At 34.3% G+C, this 23,256-nt stretch overlaps 4 protein-coding genes across 6 annotated transcripts in view; 1 reads left to right on the top strand and 3 right to left on the bottom strand.

The window, feature by feature from the left end:
* The first annotated feature begins 453 nt into the window (after positions 1–453).
* Positions 454–2,120, top strand: LOC125808745 (ethylene-responsive transcription factor ERF062). Its single transcript, XM_049488407.1, has 2 exons — positions 454–949; positions 1,322–2,120. The coding sequence occupies exons 1-2, from the start codon at positions 486–488 to the stop codon at positions 2,118–2,120; spliced, it is 1,263 nt and encodes a 420-aa protein (XP_049344364.1). The 5' UTR covers positions 454–485.
* Positions 2,121–5,548: 3,428 nt separating this feature from the next.
* LOC125808742 (high mobility group B protein 15-like) overlaps positions 5,549–23,256 on the bottom strand; it is a 171,704-nt gene continuing 153,996 nt past the window's right edge. The window contains exons 1-7 of one of the 2 annotated variants that reach the window (XM_049488403.1): positions 10,357–10,432; positions 9,064–9,308; positions 8,358–8,436; positions 7,620–7,779; positions 7,422–7,547; positions 6,609–7,009; positions 5,549–6,214 (exon numbers count right to left, since the gene is read on the bottom strand). In XM_049488403.1, coding sequence (XP_049344360.1) covers positions 5,747–6,214; positions 6,609–7,009; positions 7,422–7,547; positions 7,620–7,779; positions 8,358–8,436; positions 9,064–9,230 — 1,401 coding nt within the window. In that variant the 5' untranslated portion in view covers positions 9,231–9,308; positions 10,357–10,432 and the 3' untranslated portion in view covers positions 5,549–5,746. Of the gene's footprint in view, positions 6,215–6,608; positions 7,010–7,421; positions 7,548–7,619; positions 7,780–8,357; positions 8,437–9,063; positions 9,309–10,356; positions 10,433–23,256 lie in introns of those variants that run through there. The other variant, XM_049488404.1, reaches the window with a different exon arrangement.
* LOC125808761 (epimerase family protein SDR39U1 homolog, chloroplastic) lies at positions 12,704–17,452 on the bottom strand. 2 transcript variants are annotated; one of them, XM_049488419.1, is made up of 13 exons: positions 17,337–17,452; positions 17,179–17,247; positions 16,532–16,607; positions 15,734–15,793; positions 15,353–15,471; positions 15,160–15,204; positions 14,977–15,055; positions 14,713–14,774; positions 14,524–14,626; positions 14,260–14,320; positions 13,607–13,677; positions 13,287–13,426; positions 12,704–13,133 (listed from the first exon to the last, which is right to left on the bottom strand). In XM_049488419.1, exons 1-13 carry the CDS (start codon positions 17,424–17,426, stop codon positions 13,032–13,034), a joined length of 1,077 nt encoding a protein of 358 aa, XP_049344376.1. In that variant the 5' UTR covers positions 17,427–17,452; the 3' UTR covers positions 12,704–13,031. The 2 variants fall into 2 exon arrangements, with proteins under 2 accessions (XP_049344376.1, XP_049344377.1); XM_049488420.1 differs by lacking the exon at positions 17,179–17,247.
* Positions 18,026–22,708, bottom strand: LOC125808778 (N-alpha-acetyltransferase MAK3). Its single transcript, XM_049488442.1, has 5 exons — positions 22,651–22,708; positions 20,996–21,234; positions 20,790–20,910; positions 19,695–19,750; positions 18,026–18,703 (listed from the first exon to the last, which is right to left on the bottom strand). The coding sequence occupies exons 2-5, from the start codon at positions 21,179–21,181 to the stop codon at positions 18,455–18,457; spliced, it is 612 nt and encodes a 203-aa protein (XP_049344399.1). The 5' UTR covers positions 21,182–21,234; positions 22,651–22,708; the 3' UTR covers positions 18,026–18,454.

Below are 23,256 nucleotides of genomic sequence, written 5' to 3'. Positions count from 1 at the left end.
ACTAATTAATCTGAATATGTATCATGTAGGGCTCATTAAAGAAGAAACGCTTACTACAAAGACTTTCTCTTTTTTCAAGGCTTGAAGGTCACCGATGAGTAATCTGAATTAGCAATGTTTACTATATCTGTCGGAACCTACTGATCTGGCTAATTTGAACTCGCGCATCATATAGGGCCCACTAAAGAAGAAACACTTCCTACAAAGATTTTTTTAATATATGTTTCTAAGACTTAAAACTGAGACTTCTGATTATAGGTGGAAAGATCTCAACCATCTCACGACAACCCCTCATTGATGGTCCTATTTTTCTATTGACCCTATATTAAAGTGCCTCTTTAGTAAACATATAATATAATCTTCTTGCTTGAGACTTAATATATATACCACAATGTCTACATTTTTGTAATATGATCATTTAAATTCTATTCTTCATCATCATTATCTCTCTCTTTTTTCCTCAATACCAATCTATTGGATTTCTCATGGAGAATCAGTCTCTAAAATCAGAATCCTTCATGCAAAAAGAATTGCCAACTTGTTATAAACAAGTAGCCATAGAATCATTATCTAGATTTTTCAAGGATCCACACATTTTTAGTGATTTAAATCATGAAAGTACTTCTATAAATTCTTCTTCAACAAAATTTTCTCAATTTCTTCCACTTAATTTCCATCAAAATGAATCGTCATTATCATCATCATCATCATTATCGACTTCTTCAAATTATCAACATCATCAAGATCAAGGGAATAATAACAATATTATTCCTTTAAATAATTTTCTTGAATCTTTTCATCATCATCCTCAAGTTCTTGATCATCAAACATGTTCTTCAACAAATTCACTATCAAGTAATTACCCAACTTTAGGGTTGTTTTTGCAAGAACCTACCATTTTAGAGATTTCAAAAATGGCAGCTGAATCTCTAAGCAACAAGAATCACAAGTATGATACTAAATCCTTCTTTCTTTATTTGCCATTTTGTTCACTAATTTTCTCTTTATCAAATTGAGTTTACTAGTAGTACATATTTAGACTTTCTAAGGATCATTAGTGGAATCAGTAATTCTATCAACAACATTCAAAACATGTTAGAATGTAACATCATTCACTTATCAATAGGATTCAAATATTGATATAGTTCTTTTTTTAGCGAAGGGGATTCAGTTGCACCCCTTCTGATCAATAGGTAGCTATGCCACTATCTGGGATGCACGGATCCCAATATATTGACAAAAGAAGAAATTATATAGTATTGTGATATTACGATATATCTTCAACCTCTGAAAGATATTTTCCTTTTTTGTGTTTTGCCAGGTCATCATCCGCGGCGTTATTCCCTATGTCTTCATCAATAGGTCATGAGAGCCAAATTCATTATCAAGAGGCTGCAACTACAAATCCAACAAATTGGCTGAAAATGAATCAAACCATAACAAATTGTACCACCACAAAAGGTTTTAGTGACTATTGGCTTAGCACTACAAAAACTCAACCAATGAAATTCAAAGGATCATCAAGAAAATCATCACTTATTCAGTATGAAAAGTCATCTTCATCTTCTTCTTCTCCTTCTTCTATGATCGCGTCCCAAGGAAAGCTTTTTCGAGGAGTAAGACAAAGGCATTGGGGAAAATGGGTGGCGGAAATAAGGCTACCAAGAAATAGGACAAGGGTTTGGTTAGGTACATTTGATACTGCTGAAGAAGCTGCTTTTGCTTATGATACCGCGGCTTATATGCTAAGAGGTGATTATGCACACTTGAATTTTCCACATTTGAAGAATCAATTAAAGGCTAATTCTATCAATGGGAACATAACATCACTCCTTGAGGCGAAAATTCGAGCAATTTCAGCACAATCAAAGAAGGCTAATAATATTAGTGATCGCGATGAAATTATTATATCTCCAAAAGGGCTATCGGATGATAATGCAACAATCAAGAACACGATCATTCAGAATCAAGAAAAGGAAATTAATTGTGAGAAATTAATGGAGATTACTAAGGTGAAGAATATTAATCAAGAAAATGTTGATGGTGTTCAATTGAGTAGAATGCCTTCTTTGGATATGGATATGATTTGGGATGCACTTCTTGTTTCTGATTTATCATGACCCTCAATTGATGTATTGTATTTTTATTGTTTTTACCAAAATTATTTCAAGATCAAGAGCATACATGCATATAGTTGTTTAATTTTATAAAAAAAAAAATTCACTTTTTGGAATATCATGTAGTGACATTGGTTGGACTTATTCTATATTAATTTGTTGTTTTAAGTGAGTGTTCATTATTTTTTTAATCATGTAATGTTTTTTTGTTTTAATGGCCATAAGTTTATGTTTTGTGTGTGATTTATTAGTTTGATGCTTTTGGCAGTAATTGTTTGTGTAAAGGAAATACTCAAGTTTATTAGAAAGCGCCGTTTGTTAGACAATAATTATATATGCATTACTTTTTTAATGAATGAGTGCATTTGTTCTAAATCACAAAGTTGAGAGGTATATTTATCCCTTTTCTATTTTTGTAAAAAATACTATTACATCAGAGCAAATGGAAGAAGAGGAACCTTAAGGTAGCGATATATGTCTCCGTGTGATTCATAAAAATCATGAGTTCGAACAGTGAAATTAACAACTGATGCTTTCGTGGGATAAGTTGCCAATATTATATTCCTTGGTCGGATGTGATCCTTCCTTGAATTGAACCCTTGGAATAAATCATACTGATGCTTGATGACGTGAGGATAGGTTGCCTACATTACATCCCTTTAGGATGCGACCTTTTCTCGAATTGAACCTGTAGCTAGAATCAATTATCAATGCTTATGTGAGGATATATTGTCTACATTTGCATACCTTCCCCTCTTAGAATTCTTTGTGAATACGAGATGCTTCGCGATCGAACTTATAAATATCAATTATCTACGATATTGTGTAATATATGCCTTTCAAATTTCAATGGTGTAAATAATTACAAACATTGAAGTGAACGAGAGAAAGTAATAAGAAAATTACTAACGCGTCCAGATATCGTTCAATATTGCCAATATAGTAGTAAGTAAGATAAAAATGAAAGTAAGACTACGAGTTAAGTTATAATATTTCTATATGAATTTCGATTCAAACCTTTTAAATAGAACTTCTTCTAACTTAGACAACGATAAGTTATAATTATTGAAGAGTGACCAGTTGAATATATTTACTATGCATATATATCAATGTACTCTAAATATATATTCATATATTTTATTTTATACATAAAATAAAAAAAACAAATTTGTAGCCCCTATTGTAGGATTGTCATGAATCATGATGTTCCTACTTATTATAACTTGTTCATCATCATCACATTTTTCTAAATTAGTTGACTTTGGGATTTAATTAAGTTTTACTTATTTAAATAAAATTCTAAAATATCAAAATCAAATACTTCTTGTTTTGTCAACCCCTCTCAAAGGTTTGACTTTTTTTTTTTTTTATAATATGAAAAAAAATTCCCATGCTTCTTTGCTATGTCCATAGATTAGGTGACTTTATAAATGAAAAACAATTCTTTAACAAAAAAAATGCACTCTTCTTATCTTAATTTCCTTGACTTTCTTTTTCTAGACTATAGAATAAAAAAAACACATATAAGGTCAAATCATGTTTTCGAATTAAATGTATGATTTGAGGAATGGCTGTTAAAGTACTATAGAAAATGAAATAATTTCACAAGTTTAATTTTGACAGGCTCCCTTATGTTATTTCCAAAATTTGCTCATTTAGATAATATTTAATTGAAGTTTTTTAAAAAAAAAGAGTTGATGGTTATTTTCATATTTGAACTATTAGGTGTATGCGAGTTTATCATTTAAATAATGACACCAGTTATTTATCAAAGATGACTCAACTATCAGGCATGTAAGTTTCCTATCTGCTGAAATATAATCACACTATCGTTTATATAGGAAAATGAAACAATCGATAGTTGAAGTATGTTTTCATAAATTCACAATTACACATATATAATTTAACAATTAATTAACCAATTGCACTATTAAGATTCAAGGAACTGTAATTAAATTAAATCAAGTGCAATTATTATTATTTAAAAAAAAAAAAGAAGTAGTATGGCAAAAAACCAATGTATAATTTTAGCAGTTGACAACTTCAACCTTGTTTATTTAAATTAATTTTGGTTGACCTAATTAATGTCTTTAATTTCTTCTGCATGTAGCAGTCCTTAATTAGCAAGTTAGCTTTGACAATATATACAAACTTGTTGCTTAAGCTAAATAAGAAAAGTTAATTATTAAGACAGTTCGATGTATAAGGCATCCTAAGCTCTCACGGAACTCGAAAAGTATCGTATAGCCAATTTTTGAACTTAGGAGTCACGTAATATGAGTGCACGACAAAAAAGAAAACCCTAAAATAAAATGAGTCGTGAGAACTTAGACAACTTAAAAGGAAATATGCTGACACAAACATCAGTAGTTGAATTTACGAAACTCATAACCTATAGGTTACTTATACAATTTTAAGAATACTATTTAATTATCCAAATAAAATATTTGATATTGTGATAAAACTTTAAGAAATGAATTTTAATTAAATCTTGAAAATGTTGCATATATAAGCAAATGACATCAACATTAATATAGTTGCTATAAACTGAAATATGATTGGTTGGTCGGTTATTTTTTAACATTAAAAATATTAAAATTCCTTATTACGATGATATCACGATGAAAAAGCCATTTTGAAAAAGAATGTATAAATTTAGTTAAAAGTGAAAATTATATAATATTTGCTACATTTTTTTTTTTTTTTTTTTTTGCTTTGCTTATAAAGAGTGGCTACCGCTCTCCATTATTTTTGGCAAGTCTAATAGTGATTAGGTCATTGTCAAATGAAATGAGAAATTTAAGAGGTTTCAGTTTCAGAGTCATAAAAATAAATAAATAATCTTTTATATATTAGAGCGTTTTATCCACTTCCGTAGTAGGTCTATATGTATAAATTTTTAAATAAAATAAATGAATAACCTTTCAAATATACGCACAAATATGAATTTATCGACTATGTGACATGATTAACACCGAAAATAAAAAATAAAAAATAAAAAATTGATGTTCAATGTAGCAGTTTGTACATAAAAAAACCCAAACCTAACCATGTTTCAATTATATGTTACTTCGACTCTCCGAAAGTGTTGTTGCACATGTATTAGACATCGAAAATGCACCATTTTTGAAAGATCTAACTCGCACCTTACAACATTATCAAGAGTTCGAGTAACACAAAACAAATGAAACTTTGATAACAAAATCATCAAGTACGAACCATTTCCATGTTCCACAGGTATATATGGAAAAAAATCCTTGGTAGGGAGCACTTTCCCTAGATAGAACCCTACGCGGAGCGTATCCAAATTAGACAGGCTCCCATGCAGGTACCAAACAACGGATGGAAAACCAAACAAAAAAAAGAGAAAGTATTAAATGTTAAAACAAAAAAAAAAGGAAAGATATTCTCATGTGCTAAAAGTCCCATATTTTTTTTAACCTTGCAGAACAAAAGGGCAGTTAATCTGTAAAGTATGCCCATGAAATACATCAAAATGGTTCATACTTCTTAAATTATATCCAAAACTACTGCTAAACAACATAATTATCACTAAGTCAAAACAAACACTATATAATTAAGATAAGTTGTAATATCTAGGAAGTTAATTAACTTAAGGTTTACCATGTTTATATTTTCCCCTCAGTTGGCAACAAAGTTTTTTCTTCTAGGAAGAAAAAAACTTTTTCCTTGCTGTGTTGTAATTCTTCTTGTTTATCACCTTCAACTTCTTCTTCCTGCATTTCTTTATCCTCGCATTCGACCATGTCTACTCTCTTAAGCAACTCAAATTCCTCAACGATCACGTTGTTTGTCTGCATTTCCAATACTGGAGGGTCTGTGTCTTTGTTGTTGTTGTTCTCCGAGTTGCTCTGTGCACATTTATCAGAACTTGTTCCGTGCTCTGGACTCCAAGAGACGTTTCCATTTTCACTTTGAAGTTCACTTTGCTGATCAATCATATCGACATTGTGTTCAAGAGGAGATTGTATTAGCAGTGGACTGCTAACAATTTGTCCAGCTGTTAGTCTCTCGCGATAGTCCTGCATCTCCATTCTGTATCGTTCTTTGTCTTGCAATGCTCTCTCCTGATAGACCTGAATTCAACAGAATATAATCAATGGAAGTAGTTAGCATGAAACAAACAAGAACAATCTCATACGTCTTGGGATATTTAAACCGGAGAAGGCCTCATAAATAACCACCTAGAATACGAAATATCTTAATTGTCGTTATACTTTAGAGAGCCATTCATACCCTCAGTGTCCATCAACAAATCATTTCATATTTGACCTCGACTGTAAAGGAGTTTCAACCTTAGTCCATGCTAGAACCCCATTAAAGTCGAGGTATATACGAGGCAATTTGATAACAACAAGGGCATGAATGGCCTCAAAGTATAACGGAGCTGGGTAAAATTAAGATATTTTGTATAGTAGGAGTAAATTTTTGGACCTTTTTCCGATATGAAATATATCGTTTGGTTCCTACCATCTTCTCTGGAACGTTTAGATTGTTCCACAATTCACCTATCATCCTACTAATCTCTCTATCCTTTCCAGGATAAAGAGGTTTCAGACGGGCATGTTGTTCTGCAAAGAAAAAGTTATAACCACTTCTGTTAGGCTTGGGATGGGAAGGGTCGCGCTTTTTGATTTCACTTTTCTTCCTACGCTTTCTTCGAACTACCCCAGGTGTTGATGCTTCTTTCCGAGTGTTGTAAGCAGGTAGATTCTGATTTTGCAACTCTTGGTGCATTTGGTTCATTGGAACCTGATATAGAACACCTTTAAGATCCTCGGATCCAATCTTCACCGTAATAAGATATCCACTCTCAAACTTTCCGTCAATGAAACCAGACACAGGTGAACCTGTCGATGGTATGGTAGTTTCTGCAAGCACAAAAGAATTGGATGATGCACATTATTTGTTAGCTATAGTAGGAAATTATCAGAGTCTAACCGTTAAGCAGTACAGATTTATCATGTTCTACTACTTCACGTGTAACAGAAGCATCATTTTATCATGTGAATCTGTCGATACAAAGTTTTAGAGACTCCCACGGTTCAAAACTCAATGGATAACCAATTGCGTGAACCTATCCCCTATTTTCTTTGTTCTCCTCGTAAGGATCACCTCACTTATCTTGAAAAGGACATCAAAAATATCTCCATACATGGATTTGAAGACTTCCAAAAGATATGAATGAATGACTGACATAAAGATTTGGAATAACTCTAACCAACATAGTTAGGAAGCAAAGACAAAAGAGAGATAGAACATGTGCAAGAACAAGAAAGCAACCTTCAGGAAATGTTGTTTCTATCCTCCGCGGCTGGGGCACGGTAGCTTCTATTTCTGGTGGTGGAAGGATATATCCGGCCAAACCTTGAGGTGGAGCTGCAGTACGGGAGGCTTCCTGCAACACGTCTGAAAGATATCTATGTTTTAGTGAGAAAGCCACAGCACAACTAATTAAGTAATGAAAGATTCCACACATACCAGGAGAAGGAGTCCAGTACTTTGCCTTGAAATAGTAGAGTCTTTCGTAGTGAAATAGCAATGAAATATAGTATTTCCGAAGAATAAATGAAGCATTTGTGGCTGAAGAAGGAAAGCTAAACACTAATGTTACTTCCTTCCATCTTTTCTCCCCTAGAACCTGCAATTACGTTCGAAAAATCATAATTATACAGACTCAACATTAATTTCAACCCAATCATTCCTTTCTATGCATGTTAAGAGCTATACTTGTCAACAACAAACAACAAACTGTAAGGGCACAAAATTCTCCAAACCCATCCTACAACGAGTTTGAAAGAACAACTCGGGAAACAACTGAAATGAAAATGAAACCGAGTTCCAAGTGTTCTGGTTCCTTACGCCAAAACGCATACACCTTCCACCTATTAGCATGATGTTCTATTCTTACCCGTTTCTTGACTTTACTCCAGCTGAGCATCACCCATGAGCGTAATAAAATAAGGAGAAGCATTTAAGACACGAAAGCTAAACATGAATGGAGTATATCCTAACCATGTGGGGATGCATAACAAAAATAGTGCCTTCTGTGGCTCTTTACTATGGCAAAGCCAACTCAAATGAAGTTCATCAATCCAGAGGTCAATATACCAACTTATGCTTTTAGTTAGAGAAAAAATTAAGAGAGAATACCATAACATGGATATAAAACAGAAAGAGCACCAAAAGTTCGAATACAATGAGCCCAAGTTCTATTACCTTTGAGAGACCACCACGAGTAGTTACCTCGACAAAGAGGCGATGCAGATCCAGCGCTTTGCCCCCTATAACAGGGATCCTGAAAAAAGCACAACCAACAGAAGCATTAATAAATAGTTGTGTGAACTATATAAACTTGAGACAATGTGTGGGAACTCAGAAGCCTATGGCATAGTTTCAAGATTGAAAAACATTTGAAACTTAACAAGTAAGAAAGAGTGGTGGACCAAATTTGGAATAAGGATAGCAGTCTTTAGCAAAGATTAATCAAATAACGAAAATGTTGGTGGTTGCTATTAATCAATGAAATTCTCATTAAAACTGCCTAAAAATCTTCTCAAATAATTGTTGCTTTCGGAAAAAGGATCTTGTGCCTAACTCAACGCACAAAACCTAGCTCATGAGGTGAGAATTGACCATCTAAGGAGAAAACCATATACTAAGAAAGACAGCATTTCTTGATCAAATTCAACATAAAGGAGGGAGGTACGCCTTGTGACAGGATATAGAGATGGGATTCAGGCATGACCTAGTAGTTAACGAAGTAGGTGAAAACCATGGGCAACTAAATTCAAATCCCAATACAGGGAAAATACCTAGGTGGGCAAAGCTATCAAGTCGGTGAAGTAGTCGAGGTGCATGCAAACTGATAGAAAGAAACTCATAAAAGGACATAGGGAAGCAAAAAAGAAAAGAAAGAACTCACATGAACTTGGTTCTCATGTCAGCATGGAGCTTCTGCAAAGTTTCCATGAACAGTTGAGGAGAGGCAACAACATTCTCATATGTAACCAAGGGAGGTGGATATGGATGATAATTTGGGGGTGCTACTCTGAGTGGCACTGGACTATTTTCAGCAGAAGATGATGCCATTTTCAACTTCTCATAACATGTTTCAAGAATCACTAATCACTCCAATCCTTGTTTTCTCAAGAATCTCTAAGCTGCAGACTACAGAAATACAAATCAACACAGCTATAAATAGCACCAAAATCACAAAACAAAACAAAGCTCAATTTTCAAGGTGAACTTAAACATGTAAAATGTTAGTGATAGAAAACAGACAAAAGAGCATCATCAGAAATTTCCAGAAAATGAGACTAATGAGTCCGAAAACAGAAACCAATGGTAATTATACACAGTCCAAAAATTGAAAATAGATACAAAATGATCATAACAAACAGACAAAATCAGAAACCAGAAAGCAAAAAGAAAGTGATAGATAGACAGATAGATATACAAAGAAAGAAAATACATACAGAAGCAGAGAAAAGAGAACTGAGTATCTGTATCACCATGAAAATGCCACTGGAAGAACTGTGTAACAACAACAACCCCTTATGTGAAGTAACTCCAAGTACCATAACAAAATACCCAAACCCCAAGAAAAGCATATATAGTACACCATAGCTGTCACAGCCATGAATTCTCCCAGAGTACCAAATATAGGAATCAAGAAAACCTATCAAAACTCAAAAAAAACCCAAAAAGCTGAGATTTTTATTACAACAAAATGAAAAAATCAGACACCCTTTTAGCCCTTTTAGGCTCAGGTCATAAAGATCCCAGTTACAATACATCAAGAATCCCTCTCTAGGTCTATTATCTACATAAGCTATATAATCTTTTGCTGACATTCTAAAGATTTCTGCTATTATCTGCATGTTTAACAAAGTCCAAAGTTCTCTATTCCTCTTTTCTCCTGACACACTTCCCAGAAGTAAAGATTTATGGCCTAAGCAAAAAACAGGATGGTGGGACATTACCCCCCAACCCCAACCCCACTCCACCCCACCTCACCCCACCCCTAACCACCCCAACCCCACAAATAAAAAATGCTTCTGGAGAACAAACAACACATAAAAATCCCACCTTTAAAGATTTCAACATCAAAACACAGTTCTCCACCATGCATGGAACACAGATTTACATAATAATACACCATACTAAGTAATAAAAATCAAGTCTTTACATTATATTATAAACAAAGAAAACTTACCAGCAACAGTAAAGACAGATTTGATTATGTACTAAGCAAATGGGGCACCAAATAAAGTTTCTATTTTTTTAATACTAAACCTTAAAAAAAATAAAATTAAAATGGGGCAAAAAAGCTTATGAAAAAGATGGTTTTTTTAATATATTAATCATGGAACTTGTGATTTTTTTTTTTTTGATGATGGAGAAATATGAATCTTGAATAGCCATGAAAATATATTTATATATGTGTGTGACTGATGGAATTTTGTTTTATGTATAATGACTATTTTACCCTCATGGTTTATAAATAGGACAATAAAAGAAAAGGGTATAATAGGAAATTAAGTTTAATGAAAATTGTTAAACATCATAGAAATTGCAGTTATGGTTTTTTGTATAATGCCCCGTTTGGAGCGGCACGTTATTTTATTATCTCTCTACGTGCATAGCCACATATTAATATTAAATTTAAATTTTTTGAGGTACATATTAGATCACGGAATTAACTTTATAATATTGACTTATTAATAAATAAAAATAAAAGATGATTTGTTTTTTTTTATTTAGATTTTGGTTGGTGGAATTTTTTGGTATATATATTGGTGGAAAATGACTACATGATGAAATAATAGAGATATGCAATAATGTAAAAAAAAAAAAAAAACTGTCAGAAATGATATCGATTGGCCAAATTATGATGGATGGTTCTTTTTTTTTTTTTTATAGTTACACAAACTGACTAACTGTCATAAAAAAATATTGACGGATATATATGGAGGTTGAGGATTATGACATAAGGTTAGTAGGTAGTTGAGTGTTGTCTCGTTTTATTGTGTGATAAGGTTAGTGCATTAGACACGTTAGACATGTTTCTCCTTGCATACCAATAGCCTTAGTACTCATTTTACAGTTTCTTGTCATTCAATTTCTATTATTTGATGTTTTTTTTAGCTTTGATTATCACATTATTTAGTTGTTGCTAGTAGGGGCGGAGCTAAGTGGGGGTTCGGGGTTTGGATGAACCTAGTAATAGCTTTTTCGGTAGATCTTGTATTTGTATATATAAATAAATAAATTATGTACCGCTCAGTGGTAATGAAGGGGTTGCAAAAAAGCTTTCCACACTAGAATTGTGGGTTCGTAGTATTTTATTCTCCTTATCCTGGCTCCGCATCTGGTTGCTACGACTCATGTATTTTATTTCCTTTTAATAGTGTTTTGACATGCGTTACTCGTGGTCTTTCGAGACCAAATTTTCTACCTCTCGATATAGGATTAAACTGAATATGTTATTATTATAATATTTATAAATTTCAATTGATTATAGTAACTAGTTATTTATCTCTATTTTTTTTTTAAAAAAGTTGTTATGATCTTAGAAGTCATTAGATCACACGTAATGTTATTCAAGTGGTTAATGAAAATGGTTTCTTAAATTATTTTATTTATTATAAAAACATGTTTATTATTTTTCTTGGAAGAAGATAATAACCAAAGGAAATAATTATATTAATTAATAATTAATTATATGCATTTATTTAAACAATTAATTTGAACAAGTCTTACTGTGAAAAAAAAGTGCTCTCTTTTTCTGAACCCCTCACTTATTATTCTTCACAAAGTTTCAAGAAAAAAGAGAACCAAATATTAATGACATGTCAGTTCCTTCAACTCTGATAACCAATCACTAATTAGAAGTTTTTTTAAAATAAAAAATAAATACAATAACAACATAATATACACAATGTAATCTCATAAATCGAGTTTGGAGAGATGATGTATACGCAATCTTATTTAATGAAATTACAAGGTGTTACAAAATGTGTGAAATATGGGTTACTCTAACCCAATAACAAGCTTAGGGGTTGTTTGGTATGTAAATAAAATTATCTTGGGATTATCGTTTTTGAATTATAAGTTTTGAATTAATTTATCTGGAAGGGAAGATAAAACAATTTTAGGTTTGATGGGATAAGATGAATATTCAGGATTAAATTTGAGATTGAATTTACACTATGTTTGATTGATTGTATAAGAATATAAATTCATGTCGTCAATAAAATAAAAAATAAAATTTAATCTCAAATTTAATATTTAGATATTTCACCTTATCCCGTGTATCAAACCCCTGTCAAGGTCTATTTTATGTCTTGATTGGACTTTTCTAGTTAAGATGCAAATCGCAAATTTACGCAAAGTATGAGTACCCATCATTTAACCTATTTTAACCCGTATTAAATATGGGCTCATTTTCAACCCGTCCATTTGCCACTTCTAGTTAACCTATTTGATGCTAATTGGACTAAACAATTGTAAATTCATACTATTGGGTTCATAATCTGAATGCAAATACACATGCAACTTTCAACATCAACTCACCTCGAGGCTCGTAAAAAGTTCATCCATATAATAACATATTTTGTGAAATCCGCAAGTGATATGTACACAGTCTCATCAACTCACCTCAGGAATCGTAGAGAGACTGTTTCTGATAAGACCCTCGGTTTAAGTAAAAACATAACTAGACACATACTTTTGACACTGACATGATGTTTATAAATTGAATTTTGGCTCATCAAAAATAAGGAAAAAAACTCATATGCCTAGACAAGAAGAAGAAGAAGAAGAAATTATTCGTGTTTTCGTTCCATTTCCAGGCCATTGAAATGAATATGGGTTGATGGTTGATGAGTCTCATGACATGATTGCTTTCAACGCGTCTTTGATATATCGGTATTTGAACGAAAAACCCAACTCCTTAGCCTTCGTTGGAACCACCTTTTGTCCGTCCAACACCTGAAATACACATTACTCTAGCAATATCAACAACAAGAGTCTGGGGAGAGTAGAGTGTACGCAGACCTTACCTCTGCCTTGAGAGGTAGAGAGACTGTTTCCGATCAATACAGACAAATAAGTACTAATAAGTTGAGGTTATGAATATCATACCACTGATGCACCCTCTCCAAGGACAGCTTTCAGTGCAATTTCTGGTACTGGTAGCCACGAAGGTCTTCCTAACGTGGATCCTAGTTGTTCACACATTTCTCCCAGACGTACAGGATTCGGTGCTGTTCCATTTATCACCCCTGCCATTGCACGACTACGTTATGTTGACTACATGAATTCATTACATGGTATTCAGAGAATTTCGTTTATTGTTACTCTGCTTGTCATCAACTATACCGTTCAGACAAAAATACAAATGGTCTAGGAACTCAATGTATATGATCGAATTCCATAGTATAGATGCCTGACAATGATTTTACCTTTGTAGGATGGATTGGATAAAGCTTCGTACATCAAATCCACGAGGTCATCGAGATGAATCCAAGAAAACCTGTGAATTGAAGCCAGTAGAATCTACCAAGTGAGAATGGGAAAATCAACAACAACATACTCAGTGTAATCCCACAAGTGGAGTCTGCGGAGGATAGAATGTACGTAGACCTTACCCCTACCTCGTAGAGATAGAGAGGTTGTTTCCAATAGATCCTCGTCTTGAAGTAAAGCATATCCAAGCAGTTTGAAAAAGGGAATACAAACATAAGAGCAGTAACAACAACGAAATAACGAAATAATGTGAAATGAAGGGCTGTACACAACATACAGAGGAATGAACAATATGACAATAAAATAATGCAATAATCGAAGCACAAAAAAAACACTGAATAGTACTAATACAACCCATAAGAAAGGAGGTCTAAGTACAACCACCGAGCCTATCCCGCAGGAAAGCAAGAGAATGCTCAACTACCAACTAACCTTCTATCCTAATCCTTGACCTCCAGACCCTTCTATCTAAGGTCATGTCCTCGGTAATCTTAGGACTAAAATTCAAACAGACGAATACAGATAACATATCTCTGATCCATAGTAACGGGAAATACTTATAACAAGGACAAAAATTGAAGGGCAGTACCATTGCTTTCCAGAGCCCAAAGGTCCACCAGCAAACATCATGAAGAGAGGAATCATTTTAGCTGCAGAAAGGAAATCGGAAGATTTTAACAAAGTTAAGCATCAAAATATTAAAGATATGCCATGTTCCGTCACAGTTGAATTTGCATTTAACTGAGTGGGAAAACAAAAAAAGGTGTTTTGACGCTAAACATCATAATCCAAAAGCTAGGCAAAACAGGCTATTAAAGTTGTTATTGATAGGAAAAGAAAGAAAGCATACTACCTAAAGCACCACCATCTTTTCCAAGGACAACGCCAATACGAATTAGAGCAAGCCTAACATCCTTATTGACTTTGAGAGCAGCTGCCTCCCATTCTCTACAAACCTGAAAGAAATCATGATGCAAAGAAATCAAACATGAAGATTAAAAACATATAACATGTTCTATATGTATGCAACTGTTATATTTACCTCAGCCAAGTAGTCATTTCCCGATGGACTTTTCTCATCAAACACTTGAGTCTCACTGGTTCCTAAGTAAGGAAGTAAGTGGATTTATCAGATGGCGTGGCTCAACTTTACTGAAGCTTTTACCAGAAATGAGATTATCGCAATATGAGGATATGCAATTGAAAGCCTTTAACAACGTGGTATGGAAGTTCTTAGGAAGCTAAATAATGATGCATAACATAGGAACAGAGAAATAAAGCAAAACATGAATTTGGTCACCCGTACCATAATAACCAACTGCTGTTGCACTTATTAAAACTTTGGGACGGGCATCATCCTTTGAATTATTGATTAACTCTACAACCTGCAGGATCAATCGACGTTTCTCAGATTCTTGCTCATATCATTTGTTGTTATAGATAAATTCTTACAATGAATTCGCGTCTTTCACTATGCTATGAGGGAGACCTTGGAGGTTACTCTAATCCTGCTTTGCTTGATATCCTTCTTGATCTGCAGCATTACATTGAAAAGTTGATACATGAATGAACGACTGATCATTCGTCACATAGAAGATATAAAGTAATACTAATGCATAGGATGTATAAAAAGGAAAGTAAGACAAACAAATTGAAACGAGAAAAGAAAGTCGTCCTAATACCTCAGATGACCATCTAGTACTAATGGGCGTTCCGGCCAAATTCACAACAGCTGTTGAACCTTCAATGCAGTTTCTCCACTCTGGTTCCTCGGCAATTACAATTCCCGGAAACTCTTTAACTGTACATTTTTGGAAGCACGATCAGGAAAAACAGTAGAGTTACAACGTTCAACATACTGTTTCATGTATAAAATCAAACAAAAGAATGTAGCAGGACAAAAAGAGCGGCAAAATCGCCTTGAGAATTATAAACCGTAAAAAGCAAGGGAGTTCTTGAAGGACGGAAAGATTCTACTTACAGAACAATCTCAACTATTTCCACAGAAGAAAGAATAATGCTAAAGTACAATGGGTGAATCAAAACAATCATTACCTTCTTACCCGGAAATATTGATTGTGCTGTGGATCTTGACCTTGTCAACACTCGAATCTGATGATTATCTGCATTTAGAACGACAAGTTTAAGTTTAACTAACAACCTGCTTTTTCTACAATAGCAGTTATGTGACACATCCTTGGGAAAAAGTCACATTTCATGGTACGTTAAAATTCGGAACAGCTTCACGTATGACAATGTCTCATAAATAGAAGTGTTAACTCAAGAACAGCCCATAGTGGTGTATCCAATTAGCAACCGTGTGTTGAATGCAGACTCATAATTAAGAACTATATAACGAAGCATGGGCAGACCGATAATGAAGGAAGCACGTGTGTGCACATCCTCAGCCTACAGCTCAAGTAATACACACACAAACAGACACATTTACTACATGTTTATCGATACTCCCTACATTCCAATTAATTAGCATTCTTTCCTTTAAATGATATGTGCATTTGGAAACTAGTCCTTTTACATTCCAATTTTGTAATTGACTTCGACTTATTCCTTGAACTGAGGTGAGGGTCTCTCTACCTTCCAAGGTAGGAGCAACGTCTACATATACTCTACCCTCCCCAGATCTCACTCGTGGGATCACAATAGGTATGTTGTTGTTGGCGACTTTGACTTATTGTAGGCCCAACTTATTAGAGAAACAAATAGTTTGATTTTGATTGGTACATTTAGTCTCTAGTTGGTACAATCAAACAATCAAATATTGCCACGTAAATTGAGTTGGACGGAATATATATATTTATATGAAGATCAAAACCATAGTAACGAAGAAGTAGTTGGTATACCTGCATGCAATCTTTGCACCAATCTTTTCCCAACAAAACCAGTAGCTCCAGTAACTGATACAATCATCTTACTTTCCTGAACCAGTAAAAGAAAGAAGTAAATGTCCTCTCCGATAACGGTTAACCTAAGCATTGTCACATCACTAGATTAATAGTTTGTCATCAGAAATCATCATATGCACCAAAAATTAAAACACAAAAGAATTTACTACTAATTACTCTAGTCCCTCTGTCCCAATTTAAGTGTCTTACATTCCTTTTAGGTCTGTCCCAAAAAAAGACATCTCTTCTATATTTACTAAGTTTTCCAATTCCAACATTATACATTGATGACCATGGTGTCCGGGCCAAGCTTTCGCGCACCTCGACTAAATCCACTGGATACATACCACCTCCCACCGATAACATGTACCAGGTAACTCTGTCCACCAAGGCCAGGATAGATGGGAAGATTCACCTAGTGTTTTTGTCTCCACTGAGTTCTGAACCTGAAACCTTAGAGTTCCCAACCACTATGTGTTCAGTCAAACTAAGACACATAAATTGGGACGGAGGGAGTAATATCTAAAACTTATATCCACAAAGTATAACCAAATTTAGCTTTCACATATGAGAAAAAGAATAAATTGAGTAAATATGGATTGTACCTTGGGAGATGAAGCAGAGTCCATGTTTGCATTCACACACCAAAATGTAACTCTTTTAGAATCACCTCCCTATTTTCAATAGAATCAAAAAAGATAAGATGAATGATAAAAACAATAAAATTGAGAAATTAAATACTTAGGGATATAAGAATACATACAATTAATTGAGTGTGAGCTTGAGGGAATTGAATAGTAGTAGAAATGGAATTTGTCCATGAAAATGCACTTGCTATTCCCATGGTACTCATCAATGAACTAGTAATTGTGTGATGAAAAATAAGGAGTTGTTTTGTGTTTTTTTATGTTCATCGTGTATAAATTTGAGTCACATCATTTCCACCCTTGCTTTTTTTTTTTTCATTCTTTTCTTATCTTCAAACTTTATTGATGAAAAAAATAGATGTGATTGCTGTCATTTGATCGTAAATGACTATTTTGTCCTCATTCGTTAACATATAGGACAAAGAAATAAAAAGGGTAAAAGAGTAATTTTCGGAAAAAAATTGTCAATGATTTTAATGAGTTAGATACCCATGTAGATGGAATTTTATGGGCAAATTAAGTTATCCTTTGTGCCAAGATTGTATTCAAACACTTGGTCTAGTAGGAAATTGTTGATAATAATTCAAATAGAAAACGCAAACACTTGATGGTGCAGATATGAAACTCACAAAAAATTATAATACTTCAAATGTATTTTGATGATTGCGCCTTTTTGTTTTTTCATTTTGAGTATTTGTATTCTCATTCAGCAACTTCAAATAAATATGTTCTTTCTGTTATGACCAAGGATGGAGAAAATACATGTCATGCATTTATTGACTTAATATAAACAGAGTGAAAGCCATTAAGCATAACTATTCTATCTCGACTACGATTCCCTGCTTGAACATAATCAAACGTCTCATAAAACACGATGTGTATCTCGAATTTCCTGTCGATTTAGGGGATGAATGAAAGCAGAACTCATTAAACAGTTTTCAGAGCATAGATGCATCAATACTCAAAGTGATTGATGACTATACCTTCCAGCAAACAAAACCTCAGTTTCTACAACTTGACAAAACAAAAAAAATCTACCAAAATTGGGATTATAACGAGAAAAAGGCGGTCTACTGTGGTTTCTCTGGCATTTGGCAACAACATAGCACAAGACTATGTTGCTTGGATTCTCCCAAATGCACTACTTTTGGAGTGCACGACACACACCTGTTGACATTTTTGAAGAGTCTGAGCAATGTAGGCACAAGTTACCTGTTTAATCAGAATATTCAGTTTACATGTTGTGTTGGCAACAAGGGGGATTTTCTCCACAATGTATGTGCTCATTATACTCAAGGCTCTCATCACCAGCATCTGCCATGGAATTAAAGGGCTGTGGTTCTACGCGAGGAAACAATAGCTTGAGCCGGAAAGCATCTACACCATTCAAATAATAACGAAAAAGTCTCTTTGCTCTAATAAATCCAAGACGACCATACAAAGCGAGTGCTCCTTTATTCGTAACTTCTGCTTCCAAAGTCACCTACAGAACATAGGAACAAATTAAGTGGAAACAAGCCATGTCAAGATAATATATCATGACGCTATGGTGCTTTGTCCATTCGATTCTCTGTCTTTTTAAACATGACAAACTTAACTATCCCCAAAATGAAAAATAGGCTACGTAAACCAAGTAAGCAGATAACACATTTCAGCTCTTGATTTGTAGAAAACAGCAGGCAAGATCAATAATCATGAAGTATCTAATCTTATCAAGGTGGTTTTCATCATTAAATCATTTATGTTTTCTTTCTTTTTTAAGTATAATGATGGTATCTGGGCCAACCTGAGCGTACCTTGATTATCTCACCGGGTACTTGCTGCCTCCCACTAACATAAGAATCAAATAACTCTGCCACCATGACTTAAGCGGAGGGAAAGAAATCACCTAGTATCTTTTTGTCTCTGAGGGATTTGATCCCAAGCATTATTAAGTCATTTCTTATTCTCCACCTCCAACAAGCCTAAGTAAAGAACCTTATGGTTATAAAGCCTAAGGAATTTTTTTGATTCATCTCTTTTTGTGCTGTGTTAATTCATATTTCAAACTTCTGACAAGCCTAAGCAAACAAAATTCCTTATTAACCAAATCTGTGATGTTTTCGTTTTGGATATGCATCATCTTCATGGTTTCTGTAAGAAAACAGAAATTTTATATCTGGGAGAAGGTGGAGGGTGGTTTGGAAGAAAACACCATGTGAAAAAGCATAGGAAATCTTAAGAGGTCAGATTTAGTTCGAACGGCAGAAATGCACTGAACACATAGTTCTGCTTGATCTGCAAGTTGGACTAAATTATCAGGCCAATGTGCATACTCTGATGACGTGCAGCAAGTCACAAAGAATGGCCTACTTGAGCTTGTACAACCAAAATGGACAGTTAACATCTTTTATACCGTGGCCATTATATTTATGTTTTTCACATCGGCAGTCTTAAAGTCGCTACTATGAATGTTTCAGAATGTTGTGACATACCTCTTCACAACCAGATTCCATCATCACCTTGATTGATCTCGTGACAAGTTCTGTAGCTGGAAGATGAAATATCAAAAGTTAATATGCATATGTAAAGTCAAAAAGTAGAAAGCACTTAATCAGTGAAAATACCCAGAAAACCAGCTGAACCAGGATTACCACCCGGAGCTTCTTTTTGCCTATTTTCCTCTATTATCTCTTTCATATATTGTACTTAGTGCTAGGCATGCACACATATACTTTCTTTTTCCCCTTTCTTTCAGATTCAGCAGCCATACCGCCACCAATAACAACAAGGTACCAACTGTAAATCCCACAGGTGGGGTCTGGGAAGGGTAGAATGTACGCTGACCTTCAGCAGCCACACCACATCAAGCAAAGGCAAACTAATCAACCAAAACTCATTTTCAATCTTTATAACCTCGCAACCACATCTAGTTCCACAGCAAGAAACTTTTTCAATATGGGGTCAGGTTGCTTATGGCTGTTGAATTAGACTTCAATGTGTAAAAGAGAATACAAAGAGTGTACCTCAAGCAGAGGAGACAGCAACGAAATAGGGAGGTTTCTTGTGCTTTGGGGGGTAAGGGATGAGGAGATTTTGATGGAAAGAGGAAACAAAAAAAGGGAAAAGAGATACAATTGTCATTGTGATAACTATGAGTGGGAAGTTCTTTTAAGCGAGAAATACCTTTTTCAAAGAAAACTAAATGAAGGATCAAAAAAATAAGAGCCTGTTGGTGGTGGGAGGTGGCACTATCCCGTGGAATTAGTCGAGGTGAGTACACCACAGTTATAAAAAATACTGTACTTTTAGTTTTGTACCATGGGAGAAATCTCAGACTCATTCAGCAACACAAGATATTTCAACCAAAATATAAATCTGATTAATGTTAATTCAATCAAACACAAAACCAACCTGCTTCATTACAGCAATCCGGAATTAAGAAATTCCTCAGGGAAAAACAATATGCTTATCCAGGTACATGAAGAGAGTGTCACTCTATACACATCATCTATAGTTCTAAAATAGTGGACCACTAGGAATTAAAGGCCATTATCAATTTATCAAACAAAGAGCGATAAGAGACTGACCGATTCCTTTGCCTCTGTAAGGCTTAAGCACCACAAGCATCGCAATGTAACCTCTGAACGTACCACGATGCTCTCCCATCTTGCAGACCACCGTCCCTATACATTTCCCCTTATGAAAGGCCTGCAAATATCTCAGTAATGAAGAAAGAGTTATGCTCCTGATGAAATACAACATAACTAATATGACAAAGGAGTCGGAGTAGTACCATAAAAGATAGTTGTGGCCAAAGATAGACAAAGTAGCGGTAAGTGAAGATGGAGTAGGGCTCGCTGAGCTCTTCGTCAACAAGGTTCATGATAAGAGGTAGATGATGTTCACCCCCATAGCTAACATATTTTATTTCTGATGCCTTGATGTCTACTTCTGGTTCATTTTCACTCCTTGTCTCCATGAGGCAGCGATGCACCTGGTGGCGATTCAAAATAAGGACCTCGTGTGGTGTCCCTGTGAGATTGGAGAAAGATAGGCAGGACGGGCAGGGGGATTCAGAGGGACTGACATGATGAATATCAACTTTTACTTACCAAAGATTGTTCATAAGCCAAATCACAAACTAAACTTTCACGCAGCATTTAAAACCATTGGAAATTGGAAGATCCGTGTTTACGTTGTATATGTCAACTATCTAGGCTGATGAATAATAGGGATTTGTAGGATAAACAAAAACGGCCTATCTATATTGACATAAACAAATGAAACTATAAAATCTCAGGTCTATGAGGTATTATGCTGCATGATGACATATTCTTAGTAAGTTGACAAACATCAGCCTTCTCTTTCCATTTTGATAAGAAAAGCAATCAATTTTTTTGTCATCCAATTATAAAAAGCTGATTTCACCTCAAGTGACCATAATGAGGAGTTTTTCATTTGCTAAAGGTTGCTCAACCATGAGAATCTGAAGTACCCCCCACACTTCTTCTTTTTTTTGAGAAACCCGACGCACTATAAATTAGTAGCATTTCTTAGTTGAATCCCCCCTCATGGTCCTCCTCTATCTCTTTAACTCTCTCTTTTGAACATGGGAACAAACCAGCACACAATCACAGCATACAATATATGCAAGCACATTTCATGTGTCTTCTTAAGTCACTTGATGAACATATTCACTGATATCCAACATCATGACGGTCTTATGAATAAAAAAGGACTCACTATGTATTTTGTTTTATGACAATAGGATAAGCTTGCACACACTTTGACTAATTCATAACCTGCCCACCGAGGTTGAAGCAAAAGGGCTCACACTAATTGCCTTTAGCTGTAATTCAAGCTTGGGATATTTAGGTTGTTACTCCTAGGCATCAATCACTCAACCGTCTCTTTGGAGACAGGCGAATCTTAGACACTTAACCTTCTTTAAATATACTTCTGAGTAATCTAATCTATTCTATTTCTCAATGTTAACTCCATCCCAATCATGCTACCTAAACAAATAAAAAAACTATGTACAAGATACAAAATTGGTCAGCTTAATCACACAAGCTAGCTCACATCTCGACTAATTCCACAGGATACCTACCAAGTTACATTTTTTCCCCAATCACTACCACAAAGGGTGAAAAGCAGACATACCAATTCAAGTACCAACAAAACACACAATGCAATATAGCTTCATTCATCTCTATATTCAATACATCAAAATAAACACTCTAATCTTGCTACCAAACAACACCCAAGTTCAAAAATCCAATAAAAATTCATTCTTTACAAAAAAAAACACCCAAATAACAAAATTAAAAATCCAATCTTTATACAATCTACAACTCAATTCAAAAGAAAGAAACAAGAAAAAACCATTTCAAGAACCCCCAAAAGGAGGGTGGGGGTGGGGTTCAGCAGGAGAGAAAAGGTGCTTACCTTACTTCAATGGCGAAAAGGTAAGCTCATTGAAAAAAAACTGATGGGAGAGAGAAGCAAGGAGACCACAACATAAAAGAAGGAGAAATTGACAAAAATGGTCACTTTTGTTTGAGACATGTTCAAAGTAGTTCCTTTAACTATGCATTTAATAAGTTTGATCTTTTAAGTTTGTCGAAAGTTAATATTTGTAGTCTATCGTCAAATATTTATCAAATTCTGTTGCTTAGATTTGACATTTTCTTTATATCTTTTTAGTATCTAGTGTATCTTAAAGTGTTACGTATTTTAGAATTTGACGAGAATTTCTTGGTGTTTATAGTTACATCTTATTGAATATTATTTTCGTCAAATCTAACACATAGAATTTGATAAATATTTTATGGAGACGAAAAGTATTAACTTTTAGTAACGTAAAAGAAATGATAAAAAAATGTTAAATTCATTCTTAAGAGACTACTTTGAACATATTTTCAAATATAAGGGGTCATTTTCTCACAAAATAAGAACTTTGCAAATTCTTCGATTTTTTTAAAAGAAATTGTGATAGCATTTGGACCATTGTTTAAGGCTTAAACTTGGGCTTGGTTTTGTATTGGCCCACTA

This window comes from Solanum verrucosum, unplaced genomic scaffold (assembly GCF_900185275.1).
Source record: "Solanum verrucosum unplaced genomic scaffold, falcon-dt-bn FXZP01000218.1, whole genome shotgun sequence".
In the NCBI taxonomy this organism is placed as follows: domain Eukaryota; kingdom Viridiplantae; phylum Streptophyta; class Magnoliopsida; order Solanales; family Solanaceae; genus Solanum; species Solanum verrucosum.
Note: the sequence above shows the minus strand (reverse complement) of the source record. Positions and strands in the feature narration are given on the sequence as shown.